Source organism: Cimex lectularius, unplaced genomic scaffold (assembly GCF_000648675.2).
Source record: "Cimex lectularius strain Harlan isolate CLEC.00 unplaced genomic scaffold, Clec_2.1 scaffold19, whole genome shotgun sequence".
Lineage (NCBI taxonomy): Eukaryota > Metazoa > Arthropoda > Insecta > Hemiptera > Cimicidae > Cimex > Cimex lectularius.
In genome coordinates, this window is record NW_019392664.1 from 1,815,044 (window position 1) to 1,842,562 (window position 27,519).

At 33.3% G+C, this 27,519-nt stretch overlaps 2 protein-coding genes across 3 annotated transcripts in view; both read right to left on the reverse strand.

The window, feature by feature from the left end:
* The window catches only part of LOC106662100, a 38,301-nt gene extending 22,386 nt beyond the window's left edge, over window positions 1-15,915 (reverse strand). Inside the window, exons 1-2 of one of the 2 annotated variants that reach the window (XM_014385908.2) lie at window positions 15,893-15,915; window positions 6,259-6,330 (exon numbers count right to left, since the gene is read on the reverse strand). In XM_014385908.2, coding sequence (XP_014241394.1) covers window positions 6,259-6,312 — 54 coding nt within the window. In that variant the 5' untranslated portion in view covers window positions 6,313-6,330; window positions 15,893-15,915. Of the gene's footprint in view, window positions 1-6,258; window positions 6,331-15,617; window positions 15,669-15,892 lie in introns of those variants that run through there. The other variant, XM_024225011.1, reaches the window with a different exon arrangement.
* A 3,646-nt stretch (window positions 15,916-19,561) lies between these two features.
* On the reverse strand, window positions 19,562-20,628 carry LOC106662301 (zinc finger protein 330 homolog). Its single transcript, XM_014386309.2, has one exon. It carries the CDS (start codon window positions 20,517-20,519, stop codon window positions 19,674-19,676), a length of 846 nt encoding a protein of 281 aa, XP_014241795.1. The 5' UTR covers window positions 20,520-20,628; the 3' UTR covers window positions 19,562-19,673.
* Between the last annotated feature and the right edge of the window lie 6,891 nt (window positions 20,629-27,519).

A 27,519-nucleotide genomic window follows, 5' to 3' on the forward strand; every position in this document is an offset into this window, starting at 1 on the left:
TTACTCTCAAAAAATCCTCCGGGTTAAAAGTGAAATTAATATTAATTCTTTAATTCAATGCCTGAATAATAAATACGTTTTGTTTAAACTGCCATATAGCGGAGATCTTCAAGCAATTTTTGCTACCTTGTAGGATGTTGTCATGATCATTCAGACATCAAATCATAAAGACCATAAATCGGGAACAATAATTAATTACGGTATGGTGAATCTGCTTGATGATTCGTATTCGTTTTGGGAGTGCAGTCAGATCTTTCAGTTTTTCTATTATCATATATTTTTTGACCGACGTTTCGGACGATTTTACTTCTTTTTTTCAAGCCATAACTCGTACTCGTTAAATATAAATATTTTTTTTAATGTTTTTCTATTGTTCTTGCGATTTCTTATTTTTTAAACATATCCTAAGGATATAAATAGAGTATTTATTCAATTCGTATTTTTATTTTAGAAAAATTGTAAAACGTAAAATTTCCTGACGAGCACGTGATTCAGCTTTTTACCTTCCACTGTTATAATAATTATTAGAATAATAATATATTAAATTTATTAAAAATAGTTGCAAGGTTGCAATTATCTGGGACATTACAATGGTTTTCTGAACGCAAAACAGTTTTTAACTAAATCATTTCGCGTGTGTACGTCAATTGTCTAAGGAGGGTTTCTAGTTGTACAGATAATGAGGGCTTAGTGATTGTAAAGCAGGTTTTTTACACGCATTAAAGTTCTTCACTGAAATAAAAAGAAGAAAATTCACTCGGCCATCCGAACCGAGGTTCGTATAATTTATTATTAAGCCTGCTGTTAAGTGGGACGTCGCCGGACTGGAGGTTCCGCTCAACCATGTAAATGGACTGGTCATCCACACCTTTCAAGGGTATCCTCACACGGCGAAAGATAGAAAGTCTTAAACGGAATTCCGTTTTATTACTTCCCGGGCTACTTTCTGACCCAATCCGCCGATTTGTTAACAGTTTTGGCACGACGGTGAGAAGAGATTTTTAACACTCCATAGAGTTGGCCACGAAAATGTCCTGATTGCTTGTTAACAAGGTGGCAATATTACTTGAGAAATTCAAAGCATTAAATCATTGGAGAAAGGATTTGCGCGATTATTGAACAGTCAATTAACTAAGCCATTTCTCAAAGGTAGTTTTTTGTTTAAAAGGTCTCTATATGTACATTTATCTCGGATATGTACCTATGACCTATGAAAAAGTTACCTGACTAAACTAAGTCACTAGGTTGTTTATAAAAAACGATAAATTTGAGAAATTGCTGGGCTAATCCTGCATCCATAATTTTTCCCTTTCCCATTCGTAGGGATTGCCCTTTTTCACACTTACTTTTGTCTGTTGTGTTCAACTTTGGTTTTTCCTTTCTTTAATTTTTTAATTTAAATTTATTTGTTACTGTTACATGATCGTATAGTATACAAATATGTACACATTATTAATGTATCACACAACACAACAGTAGCACTAATGCCAACACTGCACCGGTAGAACACATGCTTTGAGGAGCCAGCCATTGCTCTGGCACTCAATGCGTATGAAAGACGTCAAGGAGGGACCGAGGCCATCGTCGGTTGAGGTCAGGATGGGATGAGTAGAGAGGGCTCGAGCAGTATGGTTAAGTTGGTTCGAAAGGATGGTGTGGAAGGTTTGGAATCCGGACCGGATCTGTTCGATGACAAAAAGAATGCTGAGGTCTTTGCGGACAGTGAGATTAGTGACATAATAAGGTGCTTTGACGATTTGTATAAGGACTTTCGATTGGAAGGACTGGATCGCTGGATATTGTATGGCTTGGCAATACCTCACAGTCCACTCTGTATGTCCACATTGGTCTTAGTAAAGTATTGTATAGTGTTAGGTTTGTCTTAGTTGTCAAATTCGATTTCGGTCTTTGAAGTTTTCGTAGAAGTCCAAGTCTTGTATTAAGTTGTTGCTTTTTAAGTCTTGTGTGGAGACTCCACGACAGTCTGCTGTCCAGATATAATCCCAGGTATTTGACTTGAGTGGAAACTGGTATCTCTTTATTGCTGATGTACAATGGAGCCTGAAGGGCAAGACTGTTTTTTCAGCGTAAAAGTACACTGGGTGCATTTTTCTTTGTTCCGACTTGCTCTCCATTTTTTACACCAGTCTTTAAATAAAGTAAAGAATTCTTCTCAAGGGTATGATATCAAAGTCTACATTGCTCAACAATAGCTTTCCAAGAACCAAGGTACCATAGCCTTTTCCTACCAATTGTAATGAAGATCATACGATATGTTATCTTTGCCTTTTCTAGACATACTCGAATTGGGCATTGGTCAATAGTCCCATATTGATAGTAAAAAAGAGCTATATAGTTGAAGCATATGCCGGTTTTCCGAGTCTTAGTTATTTTCCGTTTAGCAGGATTTCCTCTTATTCACCGTATTTGTTGTGTTCTTTTCTTAGAAATTTCAATTCTTTTGTTGCTGTAGTTTATGCCAAAAAATACATTTGGACCTAGATATTGTTCCGTTCATTGTTTATCTAGTATGTCAATTATCTGATTTCCGGCCATTTCCTCATTAGTTGGGACTCACCTAGTCTGGCTATTTGTAGATCCCAGGTTTTTAATGTTTTTAGGCAGTTCTAGACTAGTTTTGGGTCGATCTTGTTGTGCAGGAGGGACTATCATATAGTATTATTATAGTTGTACCCTTAAGATGGTTGGTATTTACTTCATGTGCACATGTTTCTATGGTTAGCAATTAGGCTTAACGATAATTCTGATGGACCCCTGGTCATGTAGTTGATCATAGTTCCTTTACGCCTTACTTGTATAATATCCTATCATTGAACTATCTGTATTCTATTTTCTACTTTTGTTTTATCTTTCTATTGTGCTCTTTTTTTTCCAATAATTATATCCGTTTGGTCTGATATTTTCTCGTATGCGTTAGAGAAATTATTTGCCGTATTACTTTAACTGTTGTTTAAAAATTTTGGTATGGCCAGTATTTGATGCTCCATTTCTACGGCCGATGGATTTCAATTCCTCAGTAAAAGCTTCACTATTAGAATTTTTGACATTTGAATTAGTTACTTATACAAAGGGTGTCATTTCGTGGCTCCATTTAGAGGTTAGTCCCCCGAAGGCTAGGCACCCGAACATGGTTGTTTGGAAGAAACAGGGCTGTTTTATTGTAAAAAGTCGTAATAGATTTAGATTATTTTGTATTTCCTTTTTTGTTTATTGATACAGAACGTACTTGATGAAGATGGATCATACTCGTTCATAACAATAAGCCATACGAGGTCAACACACGATCACTGACTTTGGGCCAAAGTACGCATATGTGTTCGGTGGGTGAAAAAGAGGTTGCTTGATTTTCTTACTTAGCCGAAGGTTAAATTCTTTGGCTGTATATAGAAAGCAAGTATAAATGCCAGCCGACATGAAGATTGTGCTTCTTCCGTATTTCGACTTTTGAGGAAAATAGTCTGTTTTATTGATCGATATCTCATTGTGTTTCCTTGCATGTGTACTTGCAGTATTTATTAGCGTGAATGTGTAGTGTGAGAGGCCCGATGGAGAAATATCACTACTCAACCACCCTTCTTGAGTTTTGGTATGCAAACACGAAAGAATGCATTTATAAATGAATACGAGCGTATCTAGCTTAAAAATTACGTTTGAGACTAGAATGACCTAGCTGTTGACAGCCCCTGGAGCCTAACTTTGACGAGGGGACGGAAAGACCGAAGTCGAACCCGAAGCAGGTGAAGGCTCGGCTTACTGAGCATGAAGCAAGGTTTGGGGGACCAAATAACGCCAAATTAAATGTTATGTAATAGGATTTTGCATTTTTTCATTACGTCATAATTAATTATTATTGTACAAAGATTGTTAAATTAAAGATTTCTCGTTATTATGTATATTTATTAAATAGTTAGAGAGATCGATTAAATGAAATGCTCACGAAACGGGTACAAATGGAAGTTAATTTGTGATAATTCCTCTAAAACTTATCGCGCCTAATTCAGAATAATGAGTTAAAAACAAATTATATTGACGTTCTGGCAATGGCAGAGTTCTGGCCTAAAGTTTCTTAAAGTATAATTCAGCTGACATAATAAAATCACTATGCAAAATCCACAACGTGTCTTGCTAAAAGGTTACAAGAATGTACTTTTTATCAAATATCACCAAAACTTGTTGATATTAGGTTATAAAACACAAAAAAAGGTGTGAAACAGGGAATTCATGAAATAGACATAGGATAAAAACTGCCTCTGGTCTCCCATAAAATATTTTGTCCCGCGTAAACTTACGATATGAACAATTGAATTAACTGTAAGCCAATTTGTTCTGTATTTTCCTCGAGCACAAAACATTAAATTATAATGTCCGAATCAGGTCGGCGATATCGTGTTAAAGATCCTATTAAGCACAAAAAAGAAAGGTTTAACGGTACTATTTATTATGATTGTACACGGCTTCTTGAGTTGCAAGGAAACCCGATGTCTGCAATTCCAGTGGAACGTTACCTATTTGTACAATTGTTTTAAATCAACGGTGTTTTTTCCTTTTGAATTTATCTACAAAGCGTGGAAGAAAGACGCGACGTGATCAATATAAAATTGCCTTGTTAGCGTCACAAATATTAACGGATACTGACAGTTTCATTTTTAATATTCTAAAAGAATCTATTAACATTAGAAAATATTCTCTTCACACAAAACACTTTCTTGCTTTTAATTAAACAATAGCCTCTTTGATTATCCCTTTAATTTCAAAATCTTATATAAAGTATTAATTACATTCCTGCCCTGTCCACTGTTATTTTCACTTAGCTCAACCTAAATAAATATTTTCTTCTCTTGGACAAAATATATCCTTAGGGCAAACCATTTATATATATTTTTGTATATAAATAAATATCCTAAGCATTACATTCACTATTTTTCGTGGTGCGCTTGACCAATTAACACCATTCAATTAATTAAGGTTTTTAGTTGAGATAAAAAAGTCAGTGTCACGAGCGGGATTCGAACCCACGACCTTCGGCTTGATACGCCGCTACTATACCACTTCGAAGTCAAAATGGCTCAAGTGGTAGAGTAGCGGCGTATCAAGCCGAAGGTCGTGGGTTCGAATCCCGCTCGTGACACTGACTTTTTTATCTCAACTAAAAACCTTAATTTACTACAGCATTATTATTGGTTTTAAAAAAGTGATCCACAATTATAAATCTTCATGAAGCTTAATTCCGTCAAATTGACAATTTTTAATTTCAAATAGCCGCTTTTTAATTTTAAATTAACGCTTTCTTCAAAACTGCAAAAACCTGGAAAATGAATGAATTTGTTAGTACATAAAATAAAATTCTTACATTTGAAAAAACAAAATTAAATATAAAAGAGCTGGGCTCATAGAAGACTAATTACTTATAATTAAAGTTAAAATTATATGCATAAATTTTAAATATAAAATAAATTCTTCTTCTTTTATTTGAGATTTGTAAGTAATTGTCGTCTGAAAGATAACTTTTTTTAGGTAGTCTACATAAAGGTTTTTCTAATTAACTACTTTTAGCACCAAATTAAACCAATTAATTTAAAATTAACCATTTTTAACTTCAAATTAACGTTTTTTAACTTCAAATTAGCACTTTCGTTAGCATTAAAAACTTAGCATATGGTATGATATAAATGTATGCATCAGGTATTATATAATTTTAGTATGTATTATATATTTAATTTTACATATTTTTTATTTTAATTAAATTAGATGTTTTTATGTAAGAGCGCAATTAGTTTATATTTTAGAAATTTCTCAAATTGAAAGCAGAGCCTTTACTTTTGTATTCTATTTTATGCTTTTTTAATTTTATAGTAATTAATTTTCATGTGGTTTTTATTTTATACTTAAAACAAATATCAAATTAAAAGAAAAATCAATTGTTTTTATATTTAATTTTATATAATTTTATATTTCAATTGTGATATGATGTGATCCCCATGAAAATAGGAATTTTTAAATTAAATTAAACTAGATATTATTGATTCGTTTTTATGATTTTCTTTATGGGGTAATTCCGTATATAAATACATCTCCAAGACTAGTCTAGGTTTATAAACGCCAGATTTGTACAGACATCCGTTTTTGATTTCATACGCCCGAGCATCCATGCACAGTCACGTGTAATGCATGTCGGCCAGAAGACGGGAACTTTATTTTTCTCAGCCTTCTCAGCATAAATGTCAACTTTATTCTTACCTGTGTGGTCCTGGCTAATATAAGGACAGCTACGACAGCTAGACTAGGCCACATCCCTCCCTTGACTCACTCCTGTAAGAAAAAAAAATTGAAAAAATTAACCTTTGTTTAATAAATTATGTTGATAAAATAAATACATATAAAGTAATATGTAGAGAGAAAAAGAATTGATGGAGAAACAGAGAGGTCAGGCCGCAGGGTGAGAATCCGGTTGCTTCACAGAAATTGGGTCAACAAATCCTCTCTTTTGATTCGTCCCTGTTCGATTCCAAGTTGCGGAAAGAACTTCTTTCCTAATGAAGTCGGACAAAAGTAACGAACGGATCGGACATCTGTTGTTATAAATCATTTTTATAGACAAATTTGGCATGTTGAATTTGTACATTCTTGAATTGACCTTTCTTCGGGCCATCACTTATCAACTTGACTCAGTAATACCAATTAATAAATAAACTATGCATTATACTAAAAATATTGAAAAAAAATTTCAGTTGTATGATTTTGTACTGTTAATGTCTTGGCAACTCCTTTTATGAAAACTAGGATAAACAATGATAGCCATTAATATCTTTACTTTCACCTATTGGCTCATTGAAAAATTATTTCTAAGCAATTTTACGATCAGTTATGATGCATCTCAAAACGGATCTTGTTAAGATAACCATTTAAACGAATTAATAACAAAGTGAACCTAGAATTTCTTTTGGGTAAACGACGTAATATGTCCTAATTATCATCCTAATTGTCAATTTTATTGGTGCTGGAAAATATCTGTTTGTTTTGACCTTCAAGCCAATTTTTCAAGCGATAGCCAATTTTTTGTAATCAACATATTCTGTCTTTAGTCATTATTGTTAATAATGCGTGTGAAATGTGATGTATGTTAATGAACGATGTGTTAGAGACATGCCCAGCTTATTCAGCCACTTTTTTACATACACCTTTTTTCCGTGAAGCGAACTTTTTTTTAAGTTAATATTAACCCTTTCTTGCATCAAATTAATCCTTTTTCATTTCAAATTAACCGTTTTAAATTCAAATTACCCGTTTTTAAATGGTTAAAATAACCCTTCCTATTTTCAAATTAGTCCATTTATTAAAACATCTACAAAAATATAGAAAAGGTATCAAAGGTAATCATGCAAAGAAAAATCTCTGGATTAAACAAATAATTAGATTCTTAGAAGGCTAAGTGAAAATGATTTAAAATTAAATATTATAACAACTAGTTATTCAGATATCGTGAGATGCGGTCGGGTGTGATGTAGGTTTCAGAAAAACATTTTCTTTATCGTGCCAACGTTTCGATCTTTTATTGAGATCATCTTCAGGGCTCAAAGTGTTTGTCCTCTGTGTAATTGGCACTCTCAACACGACACAAGGATGGCACAACTACGCAGAAGACAAACACTTTGAGCCCTGAAGATGATCTCAATAAAAGATCGAAACGTTGGCACGATAAAGAAAATGTTTTTCTGAAACCTACATCACACCCGACCGCATCTCACGATATCTGAATAACTATCGATTAACGGTCGCAAATCTCTACATATTAGAACAAATTCTTGTATTAGTGAATGTATTTATTAGAGTGAATAGTGAGGGGCTGATGGGGCAATAGAATCCCCATCGCCCCTGGAGCTGTGTACGTGACTTGGGTCGATGGAGGAATATTTATAAAAGTACCCCATCGACCCCAATTCGATTAGCTTGTTATTGTATGCAAGTCGATGGAGGAAATTGAGTACTCCATCTACCAAATAGAATGAATGCAATGTATATTTATTTAGAAATCGTGAGATGCGGTCTGGTGTGATGTAGGTTTCAGAAAAACATTTTCTTTATCGTGCCAACGTTTCGATCTTTATTAAGATCATCTTTAGGGCCTGGGATTTACAAACATTGTTTATATATAACAGTTACATTTTGGATGTGGAAAAGTGAATTTACACAATGCACAATATGTTTTTTATATTTTCAATCAAAGTATTTATACTCACTCAAAGTGTTTGTCTTCTGTGTAATTGTGCCATTCTTGCGTGTCGTGTCGAGAGTGCCAGTGCAATGTATATTGGTATGAATGTATTTATTTGTGTGAATGAGTATTGAATGCGCTCGGGGGTGAAATGACCAAGTCGGATGCCCCTTTAAAAACAAATTTCTTCTGATAATTTATTAATTTTTTATATATGAAGTAATTAGGATTCTAAAAAACTACAATTTCTTATATTTCTCAAGATGCAATAAAACTACTTTATATATTTTTATATTTTATTTTATATAATTTTTCATTTTAATTGCAGTTCATTTTCATATAATTTTTAAGTGCTATTACTTTATATTATAAAATCTCAAATTAAAAGAAGAAAAATTTATATTTAATTTCACATAAACTTTTATTTTAATTGTAATTAATTTTCATACGGTCCTCTAAAAGCCCATTTATTTGATATTAAACAAGGAATTTTCAAATAAACAGGTATTTTAGGAATGTTCTAAGTTTTTTAACGCTTTAAAGAAACGCTTAATTTGAAATTAAAAAGGTTTAATTTGATGCCTTTCATTTATTAGGTTGTTATCCTTTTAAGAAAAAAAGGTTAGTTTGACAGGAAAAAGAATTAATTCTAATTAATATTTAAGGTTTTTAAATCCGAATTATTTTATTATTAATTAATATTAAAAATATTAGATTAAAAGAGGAAAAAATTGTCTTTTTTATATTTAATTTTATATCATTTTAATTGTAATTAGTTGCTGATGATATTCTATAAACCGTATTATTTTACAACAAAAAGGATTAATTTTATGCGGGAAGTTTTGACTCCAAATTAAAAAGGTTTTTTGATAAAAACAAATTTAATTTGAAAATAAAAATTGGTTAATTTTGTGCAAAAAAGGATTAATTTTATGCAAGAAGTTTTGACTCCAAATTAAAAAGGTTTTTTTGATAAAAACAAATTTAATTTGAAAATAAAAATTGGTTAATTTTGTGCAAAAAAGGGTTAATTTATACGGAAATACTCTATATATATTAACGTTGTTTTAATCTTTATAGTTTTAATCGTCATTTTTATAAATCTTCTGGTTAATGAGGGTGTTTTATATATAATTGAAGAGAAACACAGGTTTTGTATACAATTTTGAAATATATAGGGTCGGCCTTTCACCAGTTTTTGGTCAATTTATTAGAGTACCACACCAGAGAGCGTAAGCATAAGTTAAAATTTAACAGAAGCGCACCTGACCATGTTAAAAATATAATGTTAATTACATACACAAACACCATAAGAGTTTTCCTAAATTAAAATAAAAAGTGAAAGATTAAAACTGTCTACAAACATTAACTAATGCAATATTATCAATGGTTTGCGGATTTCATTGTCTTGTTGCAAAGTTTTACACTTCGTGTCAACTAGAAAAACTTGTTTTGATTTCTAAATGAAATTTCTGTGCTCTCGCGTTTTGAATTGACCATGTAAGGATGTAACGGCAATCTCTGTCGTCGCGGGATTTCTATTCTTTCAAATCGGATCCCGGCTTAACTGGGATAAATCCGTAAATATTGACCAGAGAGACCACAACGGAATATAAAGTGCGGTTAGAAAGAATGTCACAAACTATATTTGGGCGCGCTGGATGGGTCGTAAATTATCTTTCCTCCTGTCCCATATTTATGAATATGCCTTGTAACAAGATTGGAAGATATTCTTTATCTAATCAAAAATAATAGCCTCTTTGGGAAGAACACAAAGCAAATAGCAAATGTACGGATACTTGCGTTAAAACTAGACCAGTACTCAACTCAGCGTCTATCTGATAAATTCTGAAGATACATCCTTGAAATGAATATTGATGAGGTACAGCAAGCTGTAGAATCAAAATTCAGTCCCAAATACTCGCGTATTTGTCAAAGGCGCTTGGAAAGACACTTTATACCGCCACAAACAAAAATGGTGCAGACTGGTCCCGCGAGAAGATAGGAAATTCGACAAGCACAGTAATTTACCGAAAGTGATGATGTGATATGATTACGTGTGCTGAAAAGTGTGTTACTGGCAAAATCCTGATTCCTGAGGAAAAATATTACAGAAAACAGCTTTTCCAGTTGCTTCAAAGAGCCACTATGAAAACACCATGCTATTAGATGTACAAAAGTGTTATTTATCACGAGCTGTGCTACGCTGGATTTTATACGAACTTAGTACTCTACTGAGAACAAGAAGAAAAATTTGTCATAGCGTTAATCGTAGATCAGTTCTGATCAAGTAACATTATGTACCGCCATTTACTTCCTGTTTGGATCAAGTAAAAGTTAGATCTTCAGAGATCGAAATCTTCCTACCATATAGTGACCATTGCTTCTTCAGATTAGTAACCAGAGGATTTTCCCAGAACCTATATTGGGATATTAAGATCAAACACAGACTCCTCCATCTCTGAATGGTTCCACAAATTCCAGACGTAGCAGGTACAATAATCCTTTGATTAAAGAACCCTCACCAAAACTGGCAAGCACAATGTCATTATGGCATCGTATCCCATATCTTTCGATTTTGTAGGTGCTGAAGAGTATGTGTTTTCGTTTTGACCTTTCATAGACAATTCAGTGTAATCGACATATTCCATGTTTGGTCAATATTGTACGTGTGAAATGTGATGTTATCCTTTCGTTGCAAACATGCCCAGCACGTTCTGACGTTTAACAAATACATGAACCATTTTTAATTTGATGTTAACTCCATCTGTCCATAGATCCACAAAAAACCAAAATGGGGGTGATGGAACTGCAGCGGTGCCAGACACAGTAAACCTATGATTAAAGAACCCCCACCAAACGAAATGGGTTGAAGTTCATCACGTTTAATAAGCTTAAAACCGGTTTTGTTAATAATGCAATATCGCCGATTTTCTCTGTTTTTAAGCCCGTGATTTACTTCGTAGCAAGTCCGCAGCTTCAACGGTAATAAAGACCGTCAGGCAGGGAGTTGATTGTTGTTGTGTTCAGATAGGCTAAACACGGTTGAAAAGCCGATCATTTATCCGTGTTCGTGATTTGTTCCGAAAGCAAATCGAGAAGAAAAGCGCTGTCAATTTAGCGAAAGGGCATCACGCTCTTGCCTTTTTTTGACAACGGCGATAAAAGCGGCTGTTGCCCCTCTCCTTCATTTTCTCTTTCTACCCCACCCACCAAGTAGTGCCTTGACTATTTGTTTCTTACTTCCTGGCCTGAACTTGACCCGGCTTTTTTTTCTCAAGGTGGAAAACTCTTCCGAGCGGGAGAAAAGAAAACGTGTTCTAGTTATTTTCTTTTCCCTTTCTGCCCCTTTCCCTTTCGGAACGGCCGCTGTGACACTCCCTCCACAGTCCACTGTTTTTATAAAACCTTGGACTGCTTAAAATATTCTATGTAAGTACAAAGTAGGATAAAAGTACAGTGCAGAAAAAAAAAAACAATTGGTTTAGAAAATAATCGCCTCGTTCGCCCATAACTTGGCAAAAAAAATTTCCATGAACGATTTTTCACCACTAGATTAGCTACTCTCGTCGTAGGCAAAATAGTTTTAAAAATTCTACAAATTTTTAGTCCTCAAAATGGGTTAATTAAATACCTTGCCAAGATCAATCTTGTTTCAATCACCAATCTTTCGTCTTATTTCCCAAGATTGCAGTCTTTAAGTATTGTATACTTAAATAAAACAAATCAATTAATTATAATAAAATAGACATGGAAATTTATTAAAAATATAAAATACAAATCGTCTTTAGATGTAGCAAAGCCAAAGTGAAACATGGTTGGTGCAAATGTCGAACATGAAATCATGTTTTCTCTATTACAAATGTCCACCATTTTTCCACTCACGAACACTGGATCAAGGTATGGTCTTGAAGAAGAAAGCAAATTCAGTTGTTACTGTCAAGTGTTCGACCTATTTTTTAGAGTGATCACCAGGGCAAAACAAGTCTAAATATTTTTACAAATTAACATATTTAAGTGTTTTACAGGGGACACAGTAAAAAAAAACTTAAATATGTCTACAGACTTCACCACTGGTTTGCCCTGATGATGACTTTATAGGTCGATAGCTTGGCAGTAACAACTGATTTAGCTTTCTTCTTCAAGCATACCTTGTTCCAGAGTGTTCATGACATCATGTTCCATGACAGTCTACATCAATCAGCAAACTGGTTGTGTCGAATTTTGGATAAATGAGATAAGTGCAAGAAAGGACTTAATCCCGTTAGGCACCTCCTTGATGGTGAAAATAGAACTTAGTGAAAGCGTACGAACATGACTTTCGAAGTTTACTTCCAAATAAAGCCTTTATAAAACAATTATAAAAAGTATATTTATTTCCTAGACAAAAAAAACCGTTTAGACCTTTTGTAAAATCCTTTTCTTTTATTGTTTCAATGAAAATTATCAACTGGATTTTTTTAGACCCTGGGAAAAATTCTGAATTAGAACAGTCACATGATCGATTACGATAGAACCGGCGAATCGTGAAATTAATGAGTTCAAATTGTCCGACCCTCCGCTATCTTCAGCGAAAGTCCTTTTATTGCCAGTCTAACGGGGATAATAAGCACCGGAGAGGATCAACACTTGTCTCAAGTTCATGACGGTTTACAACGACTTGACCGAGAAAGGAAAGCATAAAGAACTATTTCTGTTATTTATGGTTTATGGCGGTATTTCACGAGTGATCGTTCTTTTACTGGGACAAACGTGACCGATCAAACAGATGAAAAATTAAAAAAAATCTCGTAAAAATTTATTGCAAACCGATAGAATTGTTCGGTGTAATAAAAGTTTCTAGTACTTAGTGGGAGAAGGACGAAACCGCCCGCAGCGGCAATTAGGAGATTATGCATATCTGCATAACACTAACCTTTAAAACGCGCTTTGAATCCTTAATGAAAATAAACTTCATTTTAAACACTTCTACTTCTCAGCCTATAAAACAACTACGCTTATTTTTTTTCTCTCTCCAATAAAAACAGTTAAAAGATTTGTTTAAATCATTAAAGATTCCTTCCAGGATGAACATTGGGGTTATTTCAAAGGATACACCGACCCTTGTTTTCAATTTCGACATTCTTAAATATAATTTACTTTTGTTATAAAATTCTTAATACGTTTAATAATAAAAGACCTCGTGATCCGGAATACTGAGATACAAAGGCCCTCAAGTAATTTATAATAAACCAATAAAAAAACACCTATTTTATATTAGTAATATTTCCCATAGTTGCTTATCCTACAATTTGACAATTTTCATTATAAGGCCGTAAATATTCTATAAAAATAATTTCCCTGAATGTTATTCCATTTTAAAATGCATGAAAAATCCTGAGTGATTTAGCCAGTTTTGGCAATTTATATATATTTTTTTAAAAATACGATTAGTTCATTCGTTGGAAATTATCGTACGGCTTATAATTCAGCGTAAACTGTAGCTATAAAGTAGGGAGAATTGCTGAAAACATCATGACTTCTCGTCATTGCAGACACTATCTGGCGTGCGATGCAATCATCGGCATGCTGTCACCTCCTAACCCCCTAGTCGTAAAGTATCCGGCTCTGTATGACCTCAATATCGAATATTCTTTCAAATAGAAAATCCGATTGAATTTATTTACAATTGAGTGGCAACTTACTTATTTGGAACTTGAAATATGTAATAAAACAGCATGGAATACTTCGTAGTTGTGTGGTAATAAGGATCGAATAAGGATAAGTGGTACTGTTCGTTCGTTAATAAATGTCTTGTCAATTTTTTAAATTTTAAATAGAAAAATCACATCACTCTATAAAGTTATACTCCTGATTAAACAATATTCAAGAAACTAATAAATTTTCTAATATACCTTTGGCTAAAAATGCCTACGTTAATTGAACAAGGATCTCGAGCACACCGTTAAAAACTATCGACTTTGGTTGACCGACATTTGTTTTTTCCAATCGCTTATTACATACCACATATCTTCATTACTGGTAACAAATATTAGGGTAATTAACTGCTTTCTTTCCATTCAATGCCATAAACACTTCAGATGTGTTCTATTCTGATACTTTCACACTAAGATAATATGCTTGGAATTTCAGTTCTTTGTTAATTAAATTGTCAGCTAAAACATCCTACACCTGCCTTAATGAGATTCTGATTTAAAAGAAAAAATCTATTCATGCTAAACCGGCGCTGGATCACTTATTGTGTCCGTCTTCATTCGTTGTCGTTGGGTCTTCTATCCATCTAAAAAAATCTAATCGTAAATAATTGATCATTATTCAAAACCCAACTCCCAGTCAATATAACATCTAAACCAGAACTTGAATCATTCATAAAATTAATCTTTATCCAACTTTTTCAAACCTTAATTTTCATAGATCATAAAGCAGTTAAATAATAATGATTCATTGTTGTTTTTTTTCAATCCGAGAAAAACAGTTGGATCAACTTGTGACATGATGATGAATATGCCTTGGTAAGATGACAGGTCTGAAAAGTCTATCATAATAAATCACTGTGACATTTTGCCGGTGTAAATTTACTGCAAAGGTTTTTTAACCCTTGTAATACATACGGAAATTAAATATACATAGAATATTTAACATTGAACTTGAAATATTTGTAAAGAGGGCGTGGCCGCAACGGTTTAGGCGTTGACAACGGCGCTCACCATTGTAAGGTAAAGGTCCCGGGTTCGAATCCAGCCGCCCAGTATTAGAACCCGACATTCTTACAAATGGACTTTTTTCAAAAACATCGGCACCCGAGGTTCATATAACCTCGTAGTTCAAATATCCTAGTAAAAAACATATATTACGCCCCTGACTTGAAGGTTAATTAAATAATTCACCTAGACTGTTTGACTTCATCCTTGTAAAATTTGGCTAAAATATTTTAAAATTAATTTTATCTTGCAAAATGTGAAAATACATTTAAAACTATTCTTAACCTTTTTAATTTTGCCTTAAGAATTTTTACCATTTTTACTAGTTGAAAATGTTAAAAGTAGGATTTTTCGTAGTGTTGATATAAAAGAAATTTAACACTGGAGTGTTCTTAAGGATTTTCCTTTCCGTTTAATAAATAAATTATTTATTATTGAAATTTTGCTTGCAAAAGTGATTTTTTGATCGAATAAACAATTTCATTTGGATGTTTGATATTCATGCATTCAAAATTCTAAATTTTTAAGTATTTGTTTGTCACAATTCGGTACCATAAGAAGGCACATTCACTTCCAAAGTGAAGTTCATCTGTGTTGGAAAAAATCAAACTGACTTCGACAATTTCATTTGTTAGAAGTCACAAACTTGCAATTTTTTTATTTGAATGAAAATATTAATTTACCTTGAAAATGTCACCAAACTATCTGCTACACACAATTTTTTTAAAAATCCAGCGGACTTTTTTTTAATACGTTAAAATAATGTCTAGGTTCTGTATATGACGGTGTACAAGTCGAAAGAAACGCACAACCCTTACAGAATAGACAAGGAGACCTAGCGTATCACTTCTTCGACCTTTTTCTCTGAGCACAAATCCTAAACGTTAAAGCTAAACCTCATCGGAGTCAGACCAATCCCTTTCTCTCGTCTCGTTAATCCGAGGGTGGAAGTACTCACTTGTTGTTGACTGGAGTAGGAGGAAGAAACGACTAACGGAAGGACGAGGGCGAGCCAGGCACAGTTACCGAGAAGGAAGGTAGGGATTTTGACCCACATCTCATACTCAATGAGACCACAGGTGCCTCCTCCTTCCCGACAGGGCTCTTTACTTTCGTTTGCCCACCGTCTCTCCGCCACCTGACCCCGTACACGGCTGGACTGGAAGGAACAAGAGCACGCATTCCGGTGATTTGCGTCCAAATTGGGCTTCGGCGTCGTGTAAACTATTACAAGTCAACATTCTACAACAATCGTGTACTCTAAGAGTCCTGTTATGACATGACAAGGCACGTGGTGGCTCATAACTGCCTTCGTTTGTTAAAAAGCTTTGTTGAAAAAAAAAATTGCTGGAGAAGTTTGTACAATCATGTAGGGGGAGTTAATTAACAGTAGTCATGATGAGAAATTTCTTAAAATCTAACTGCTGAAGATTCAGCTATATGAACATCTGTTCAAACTAGGTGAAGTTCTAAAAGTACAAACTGTAATGTTTAAACTAATAAATTTCAGGAGAATCTTTCGTTTTTCAGACAACCGGATGTAGGATTCAATTTCTTTAATCAACCAGAAGTTCAAAACAACAATTACCGGGGTGGTTTGGGCAATAGTTTGTGGCTAATAATCTAACATCTGCCGATGAGGTATAGCAGTTAAAACGTTGTCATACCACTCAGTCCACCAGATGTTTTTACAACATTACATCAGAAATTCAAAATATGTGAAGAATTTGAAAAACGTATGTACTTTGATAAAATAGACAAATAGTGGATCGAGGTTAGATGTAGAGTATGGAATTCCTTAGTCAACCATGAGTTTGAACAAAAAAAGATCTGATGATTCCGTACACCATTTTATAAATTACTTAATTATTAATAAATTAATTTGAATTAAAATGGACATATTCAACCAGATGTTTCTGCCAAAATACCAAATGATGAAACCAACAATGCCAAGTTTTTGACATGATAAAGCACGAGTGAACAATGTTAGTTTCGATTAATTTAAGTTTTTAGTGGACAATGTGATCCATCAAGAAAGTTTTAGTGCTTTACACAAGTTCACAAATTGACATGGTCTTAGTCAACCAGGTGTTTCTGCCAAAATACCAAAAGATGAAACCAACAAAACCAATGTTTTTGACCTAATAAAGCACGAGGTGATCAATATTAGCTGTGCAATTTAACTGTTTAGTCGACCATGAGTTCCAGCTAGAAAGATCTGCCGATGCTGCATACAAGTTCGCACATCGACATGGTCTTGGTAAAGCAATTGTTTCTCCGAAAATGGCATAATATAAACTAATACGAAATATCAAAGACGCAACTATAGGACAACAAACTAAATAATACAACAAACTTAAAAGATTCAATCATGATTAAGTACTATAAGATCACCATAGTTTTAAGTAATCTCGTATAAACTTAAGCAGATATTTACCTTTCCTTATCAACTACCAGTCAATGAAACTTTTCTTGGGTCAGCAGGTTACTGATTACATTTTATTGCTTTGTGAAAATTAATCATTACATCCATTAGCTTTCGTGTTCCGATTGACCAAATAACATCTTTCAATTAATTAATCTTTATGTAAGGTATTGGTTGAGATAAAAAAGTCAGTGTCATGAGCGGGATTCGAACCCACGACATTCGGCTAAACACGCCAGTGCTCTACCACTTGAGCTATCTTTCTTCGATCCACTCGGACACTATTGAAAAATGGCAAAAAGGAGGGAAAATTCGAAAGGTGGGGTTGAGATGGGAAGTTAGTGTTCCCAGACCACTGACTTTTTATCTCAACCAATCCCTTACATAAAGATTAATTAATTGCAAGCTTTATCATTAAGTTTGCTCGGGTGGTACGTCATGATTAAATGTTATTGTTGTGCTGTTTAGGTTAAAAATAAATTTCGTAGAAAAAGTGATCAGAGGGAGGCCAATTGGACAAAAACAACTCTCAGTTCCCTCGGCGAGCTTTTGAGGAAAATAAATCCCCTTCATCAGGACTCTATATTTAAAAAAATATAATTACTAAGTTTATAAACCATACAAGTAATCTTTGTAGTACTTTCATGAAGCTATGGATTAACATTTATAAAATGTTATGAAAATTTGTTCCATTTACATCACTAGGTTTACCATTCAACTATGGTTCAATAATAAGAATAAAAAAATAAATTAAAACTTCAACAACGTTAAAAATAAATTTTCGCTGAGATCAGCAGGTTACTAATTTAATTGAATGGATGTTGTGTTTAGTTTAATGAAGTTTGTTTTTTAATAGGTTAATGCTACTTTTTGGTGAGGGTCACAAGGTTACTGATTTTCTTTGATGGTTTTTGCGTTTGGTTAAATAATAAATTTTGCTTGGGTCCGCACGTTACTAATTATATTTTATAGTGTTTGTGAAAGGTTAATGATAATAAAATTTTCTCAGGTCAGTAGGTTAGTAAAAAGGAGGGAAAATTCAAAAGGTGGGGTTGAGATGGGAAGTTAGCGTCCGAGTGGATCGAAGTGATAGCTCATGGTAGGTTCGAATCCCACTCGTGACACTGACTTTTTTATCTCAACTAAAACCCTTAATTAATTGAAAGTTGGTAATTACATTTTGTTTTTACACAAACCTGTGTTTGTAAAAATGGGAAGTGATAGTGTGAGTGATAACTGATAGCTACGAGTGTTATGTATCTCTCTCTATTTATTAGAGGTTTATTTATTTTTATTTTTCCTTTAAAAAGTAAATTGTTCAAATATTTAAAAAAATTATTGTTGTTAGAATCATTGGCTGTATTATCTTATCAGAAGATTGAGGTCAATTTGTAAAATTTAGCAACAACACTGAGTGCAAATTTTGTAAAAAAAATGACAAACAATATTTATTAATAACATTTTAAAAATATTGTTTGTTAACTTTTGTACACAATTTCCTAATCAACCATATATTTCTGCAAGGAAGACAAAGAAATTGATCAAAATAGTATCAACAGTTTATTTAGTTAGTTGATGCTCTATTACTAAAAAACTGTAAAAGTTTTTAAGGTGTATTCCATAGTTGTTAGTTCCATAGTTGCTAAAAAAAAACTGGATCAGAACTTTGGGCCATTTGGAATTCTAACAAATTGCAGGGAAATAATTTCATTGTTGGCTTTTTGTTTAACAGGAAGAACTATGTGATAGTTCAGTAGTAATGTTAATTTGTAAGATTGGTGAAAAAATGTAGGATTCTTACTCCCTCAGGATTCGATAGAACATGATTTTTAGATTAAATTATTAAAGTTAATCCCAAAAATTAAAATACAATTTGAATTTGGATTTTTTTTATACTGAAGGTTTGATTAAAGACACAAGAAAGTACTTAGTAAATCGCAATACGCCTCTGGAATCTAGCTTTGAAGTCTAAAATACTAGACCTGGTTCGTTAACATAAGCACATTTTGTTGTAAGTAGTCGGCTTGATAAAAATAACCAAGCTTTCACAATATTGTTTCACGCCTGTTTTGTTAGTCGTACTAACCTAAAAACAATCGCTTGAAAACGTAAATTTCTTATAACGCAAAACTTGTAAAATTTGACATAATTGTTATTACAAAATTGATTGTTAGAAATAAAAAACCATATGTTGTTTATGAATGATCGAAGGCAAAATTGTTTGGAATTTTAATTAAGAACATACTATACATTGTTATGAATAGTTAAAAAGAGAAAGAATTTTATTGAATATTTTTCATTTGTTGGATCTGAATCAATCATCGTCTGTGCTCTCGGACTGCGAGTTTCCATATACTTGCACGCCTTCCGTGTAAGTATCATTCTCTCCGTAGGTATTTTGCCCGTACTCATCACAAGTGTCGTCATAGTTGTTTATTTTGCTAGCTTGTCTTCCGAATTTATGCGTTCGAGTCGACATGGACAGATCTTTGGTATGGGACATCTCGAAACCGCATTTGGGACAGGGAAGAGGCTTGTTCTTGTCGTACTTAAAACCTTTCCTCTTGGCGTGGTCGTCGCAGTAGCATACTTTGCATTTCAGGCAGGAGTATTGCCCCAGCTTGTTACAGGACTGACACTTGAAGTTCTCCGACTCCAGTACCTGGCACGAGGCCTGGTGTTCGAACTGGTCGTCCTCGCAAAGGAATTCCGAACAGAAGGAGCATCTGAAGATCCGACCGCCGTGGTCCCAGACGCCCCTTTCGCACTCGGCGCAGACGGCGTTCTGCAGAGGACAGCTGCAAGCGTGCGTGCTGAGGCACTTGCGGCTGTGGCAAACCCAGGACTCGCAGAAATCGCAGATCGCACCGACCATCCCCATCCCCGTTGTGAAAACGCCCGGGTGTTTTACAACGCAGTCGCCCGTCTTCAGGAGGCACTTGGTCTTCCCGCAATGAGCGCACATCGGCAACCGCTGTACCGACATACAGAAATAGCAAAAAGCTCGACTTTTTTGTTTCTTCTTACATTTGTCGCATTCCATAACCGCGTTGCAAGGCATTTTACCGAGATCTAGCGATTCGTTTCCTTCCCGGATTTGCTTCTGGCGGATCTTTTGCTTCTCCGCTTTCTTCCTTTGCCCACTTTTCTTATTAGGCATTGCAAAATTAAACCGCTAAAAGAATATCCAAACGAGGTGAACTAAATTTATGAATAATTGTAATGTTGTCAGCTGGGTAAAGTGAAAACAAATGCCATTAAAACATGTTATAATTTTTTCAGTGTACAGTTTCTTATCTTTAAGAAAGTACAGAAATACGTAATACATACTTTATTCACAATTTAAAAAAAAGGTTAATGACACAAAGTTGGCAGAATATTACAAGTAATTTTACTTTAGTACTTTGCAAGAATAACTACTTTTGCAGTGTATACATAGTTTTTCCCTTAAAATTAACAATTTTTCATTTCAAATTAACTTTTTATTTAAAACATTAAAAAACCTGGGAGTTATTTTGAAATACAAGCATTTAAAATAAAATTCCTGCGTATTTGACAATTTGCTTACAAAATAATTGAGCTCTTAAAACTAGACGAACATTAATAACACTTGAAATAAAATATTATATAAAATAAAAAAAATAATGGATTGATCTGTTAATTTGAAAAATGTGAAAATTTTTAATCTTTATAATTATTATTTTATATTTAAAAAATTTCAAATTAAGAGAATAATAATTTGCTTTTATATTAACTTTATACAATTTTTAATTTTAATTGTAATTCATTTTCATATGGTCTTCGAAGAACCTAGTTATTTTATACTCAATTTTTCTTCAAATGCAGGATTTTTACTTAACGTGCATACATTTCATACAACCTCCCAGGTTTTTGATATTTTAAAGAAAGGGCAAATTTGAAATTAAAAAAGGCTGATTTGAAATTAAAAAATGGTTAATTAGATGCAAAAACAGGTTAATTTGACGGGAGGAAAGGTTAATTTGATGGAATAAAAAGCTATATTTCACACATTTAAGAAAGTACGATAACAATGCTGAATTTGCAAATGCGAATTAAAGATTGAAAATGTCCCACAATCATTAAGGAATAAAAATATTTAAATGAATTTTTTTTAGCAAAAAAAGTAAAAAATAACATTATATCAACCATTTACATTAAACTTTTAATTAACGTGCACAAATAATAAAGATGTTATAGATGAACAAAACAAAAAGGAACTATAAATTTAGGTGCTGCCTTTAATAAAAAGTTTTCGCCATAAATAATTAGTGTTATGAAAATATTGACTATCGTTTTGGTGGTGACAGTCATTGAAAAGTTGAAAATTGAGTGAGAAACTAATTGATTTTTAGATGATGTTTTCTCGACTCTTGTCCAGACATCCACTGATTGATTATTGTTTAAACAAGGGACAAGTCCCCTTGGATGAACTTCAATATTTTAGGTCAATAAGAATTTGCCGAAAAGTGCAACAAGCTTGTCTTTGGCATTTCACAAGTAGAAAGTGAAAAAAAACCCTAAGGATTTTCATAAATTCGTTATTGATGCATGCCCAACCTTGCATTAAGAATGAGTTAGGAAAAGGAAATGTTTTTAAAGGGTTGAGGTTTATTATGTCAAAAATTGATACATGTATAGTTGATAATTTCTTTAATCATCTTTCAAAAAGGTCTTTACTAGAAGTTTATTTGGAAATATCTTTGATCACCTTCAAAAAGAAGAAATAAATTTGGAAAGTTCTAAAACCACATTCAAAAAAGGTCAAAAAATAGAAATAAAATTCAAACTTTAACCACCTTCAAAAAAAGCCTAATAATAGAAGTATATATGTAAACTTCTGTCCCCTGTTTCGATTTCTGAGAAAAATTGTGTAATGCTGTACATATAGATCTTTTATTTATTACAAGTAATCCTATTGTTGTATATACTAAATTTGGTGAAAGTTGTTTTAACTGTTTCGTGAGAAAGGATTTATAAGAGTGAATGTGCAGTACGAAAGTGTCGATGGCGGAATATGAAGTACCCCATCTACCCTCAATTTGAATATACTTAGGTATTGTAAGCATAGTTGTTTACATACCTACTTGAGTGAAAAATATGTAAATAAGAGGGAACGTATTTAGGAATGAGTGAGAAAGAGTGAGCGTGTTTCGGTTAAAACTTGAGCCTAATTTAAACGGTGGTAAATTAAGCCTATCTAATTTTTTTTAAATCAATCAAATAAATATGTACATTTGTTAAAAATCTAATTCATTAACGTACAATTGTAGTAAGGTATTTGCTATTTGTGTATAAACGTAAATAAATAAAAAATACCTACAAAGGGAAAGAAAGGACATTATCAAAATTACTGGGTTAGTGTGAATGAATTGTGTGTGAATATAATTTATTAGCGCGAATGTATGAAATTATCCCAAATTACTCCATGGAATATCGAGTACTCTGGGGTAATATGAACACTGTGTGCGAGTGTAATTTATGTTATTTTATCCATATTTGACGAAACCCTGGTATACAGAGAAGCTATATCATATCATAAATTGGCTGGAAAAATAGGAAAATGAATTAGTAGGATTAAAACACGAGAAAGAAAAGAAAAGAAAGAGGGCGCTGGCGATTGCCATTCTATTTGCAGGTCCTAAAACTAAAAAAAATCTCACTATCTTAAATTACATTAAATACATTAAATTATATACATAGCGAAGAGAGATAGAGAGAGAGAAAGAGAGATTAATAACAAACGTGAAAGGCAAGTCCGACACTTTAGAATGTGCGCTAAAAATTGGCATTTATACCTAAACACACACTCTAACACATAAACCACACACACACGTACTTTAAAAGGGATCAAGTTAAACATATCGCATACTCACTTCACCCTTGAAACGTCGTCTTGAAAAGAAAAAAAATTGCTATATAGCTACTCACGTGTTTTCACCATTATTTCAATTTGGTAATAATTTGAAAGATTATATTAGTGGTTGTTTTTATAAAAGATTTTGGTGATTGGAGGTGTTTATTTTGATAATGCTATGCTATTGAAACGAGTCAGATTGTTTGAACTAGATCTTTATTATATCTATTTCTCATATTGTGTTCATAAATTTTGCAATGGTTCATATGATTTAAACTGACTTTTCAAGAATGAGACCGCTGATTTAGTATATCCTGAATTGATCGGGGCTACTAATTTAAAAATTCTCCTCTCAAATTAAATTTAGCTTTGCCATGTCGGCAACCCGGATTCTTGGATCAGGCGTTACGCTAGAAAGGAGCAGGTAAAGAAAAAATGTATCACATCTGGGAGGGGTTTTTGGGATAGGAAGCGTGTGAGTGTGTGTGTGTGTGTGTGTGTGTGTGTGTGTGTGTGTGTTTTGGCGGAGGGGGGGATCACCAGCGAGAATGTGGAGCGCGCATTCTTCCAACCTTCTCATTTCGTGAACTGGCCCCGAGAAGACAACATACCAGTTGCATTATTCAATTTATTATACCGCACAGATTGCCCGTTCGTCCACTCCTTTCCATCTGATCTGACCGACATTCAACCTGCATTTATCTCACCTTTCAAACCTTAAACTCCGATTGGAGGGGCGTTTGGGATCAAACAATTATCCAACCAGTTCTTTATTCCGTGGGGTTCAGGAGGAAATTGAGCTTCACTTGTTTAAAATACTACTTTGGAAGCAAATCCTAGTTTGAGCGGATAAAAGAATATATAAATAGATGATCTTAAAACTTCATCAAACTATTGTAAAGACATTCCTTGTTCTAGCTATTTATAAACCAATCAGTTAATAACTAGAACCAATTTTTCATTCATATCAAACATAAAATTATTCTGATTATTTTTGGTTCTATCCTATAATTTTAAATCAATTAGGCTTTGTTTGGTCTGTGCGTTATTTTGTCTGTCTTGTCCTTTTAAAACGTTTGACGAAATTTTGTGTAGTGCTGATAAGCAGATAAGAAAATTCAAAACCAGCCAAACTGTAAAAGTTTCTATATAATACCTATTAGAGACAATATTCAAAACAATTGTAGTCGAGTAGAAAATAGCGTAGGACGAAGAATGATGCCTTGAAGCGAATCTCGCAGAACAGCCAAAAACGATTTAGTTACGAAATTAATTGAACTATACATAATTAAAATAAAATCTTATTTGCACATTTGACAATAAAAGACATCAGAATGTTCAAAAACAACCAAACTGTAAATGTTACTATAATTAATGATTTGAGACAATAATCAAAACAGTTGAAGTCGTGTAGAAAATAGAGTAGGGCGAAGAATCATGCCTTGACGCGATTCTCGCAGAACAGCCAAAAACGATTTAGTTAAAAATTAATTGTTTTCTTTTTAACATTTAGCTAACGTAAATCATTGATTAATTATAATCAATCTCACTCTCTGAAAGAAGGTCACGGGGCCACTATTTTTTTAGACGTCGAGGAGTATTATTCTGAAAGGTTGTTGTGAAGATTCGATGGGATGGAAGGTTAGTGTGGAATTTTGTTAACTGGATTTTGTAATATTTTTTATGAAGGGACCGTTTAAATCGTTGTAGATGGTCCTGTTGGACCAAAGGCAACAATAGATCTACAGATTAGTGATTTCAGGGTTTGGATTCTGAGAAGTTTGGATGGTTTGGTTGAACCCCGTATTTTTGTCGTGTATGTTTGTACTAGTAGTGAGTTCTGAGTTGAATATGAGGATTTTTTGTCGAGGTAGGATTTAGTTGTCTAGTAGAATTTTAAGTTATCGGTATCACTGGTTCAGTTTTCTCCTTTTGAAACATGTATGACACTTGTCTAGATACAGTCCAAGGTAGCGTTATAATAGAGTGAAGAGTGGTGAGACTATTTAAACGATAATTGCAAGTTTCACTTAATCATTTCTTTCCATGTTGAGATAAAGATCCTTGGTTGAGATAAAAAAATCAGTGTTACGAGCGGGTTTCGAACCCACGACCTTCGGCGAAAATACGCCGCTACTCTACCACTTGAGTTATCGAGCTAAACAGCTCCCCGTGGCCCCTTCATAAATTGCTGAGAATCCAATCCGATTACACGACATTTGAAAAAAGGGGAAGGTTCGAACGGTTGTAGGTTGAGATGGAGAGTCGGTGACAGAGAGGATCGAAGTCACGATAGTTCAAGTGGTAAATCAGCGGCGTATTTAGTGGAAGGTCGCGGGTTCGAATCCCGCTCGTAACACTACTTTTTTATCTCAACCAAAGCCTTACACGGAAAGAATAATTAATTGAAAGATGTAACTTGGTCAATTGACCACTAAAACGTAATGATAATTGCAGTTTTTAAGGACAACAGGATTGATTCCTTTTAAATTGTCCTTGTTTCAAGAAAATTTAACTTAATACATATTTTTAAAAAAATTGAAATATCTATAAATAATTATTAATACTTATTTGAAAACTGGAAAACTTTTTTTGTGACACCGACCAGTGACAGAAAGGATTTGACTGACAGATAAGCACTCTCACCTGCCAATTGCAGTTTTAAGCCAATTGTGTAAATAGCTCAGCCTGATTCATAACTGATGATCATTTTAAAAATAATTTTTAAGTATGCTATTCCAGGAGGGGTTCTGTGCTTTCAGTGTTCGAAAAAAATATAAAAATTAGTAAAAGTTGAAGAGCAGTCTTTCCAATAAATATTTATGCTCTCTTTTACTTGAGATGATTTAAGGGTGAAAATTTTGTTTGTATAAATATAAAATTGCCAAATTTAATTGCTCGAAGTCCAAGACAAAGCAAGCACTTAATAATTAAGCTTTGGGATTTCTTCGAGTATTCTTTGTATAAAGGGTTACAAGGGCCTTTGTTCAATATCTATGTCTTGCTTTCATCCAGCCCATTCTCTTTCAAATCCCACCAGGCAATAAAAGGCCACTGCTGGCATATTTCATCTGCTAATGCTTCCTCCCTGTCTTCATTTTATTTGAGGATGGAAGCTGCTTCTTTATTAGACAACTTTGAAGATGTTTAAGGAATGGATTCGTTTTTCACTTCACTCTGTCCGTCTACTTTATGATATATTTTTTGCATTTGATATTAACCTGAAGCCAGTTTTATATAAAGAAAAATTTGTGCTAACTTTCATACTAGTAATGAACCCATATAATGAAAATAAACTTAGAGTCAATATTTTAATTGTTCAATCAAATTAAAACTGTGCCAGATTCAGGACTTAAGAACTATTTCTTTCATAAACAAAATTTCCCTATTTTTAAACAATATGTACATGGTGTGTTTCATAAATGAATATTTCAATGTAATTTTACTAGGGTCTGAGTCAATTCAGTCTGTTACAGTTTATCAATTCAATCAGGCCTAATTTACTTAGAAATGATTTATAGTCGTTTGATATACACATTAATTACTGTCGATATCAAATGCCTACGTTCTGACACTTTGTTTATGTTTAGCTTTTTTTCACTTATTAAAATGTATCGTAAATTTTGCATTATTATTGCTTAATTGATTATTGACACGGTTAAAGCTTAGCAGTTTTTTTTAGTATATTATGAACTAATTACGTTTGTTAAATGGCTTTGTGAGTCCACAAGATAAGGTGTAACAATTGACAAACCAATTACTTAAAATTATAAAAATAATAAACAGCCTTTATTGATTCCATTTTTTCATATCAATCTAGATTTTTTTTTGTAACGATTGCTTATCATATTTCTTCTAGTCAGTTGTATTTAGATTTGCTCACAAGACGGAATACTATGGTACAAATTTTGTGGGACATATATCTTAGTCCAAACATGTGGGATGTCCTCTTCCAGACATTTTGCTATGCGAGCTGTCTTCACGGCCGGATGCGCATTCTTTAATCGAAAGGAATTTATAAGACCGTGTTTCTGTTTGTGATTTACTTTCAAAACCGCCCAAATGGCCTGAAAATACAAAACTCTCCTTATAAAAGGGCGAGATGAGGCCGAATTATTTGCAAAAGAAAGATTTAGGGTTTTATCAAATCCTTAATTATTTCTTAGATATTTACTTTAATTTGGCAATTTTTATTATGTATAATTGCAGTGTTTGTTGATTACCTCATCGATTCGAATCTAATTAGATTAATTAAATAATATATTTTGAGGGTGATGGATGAATA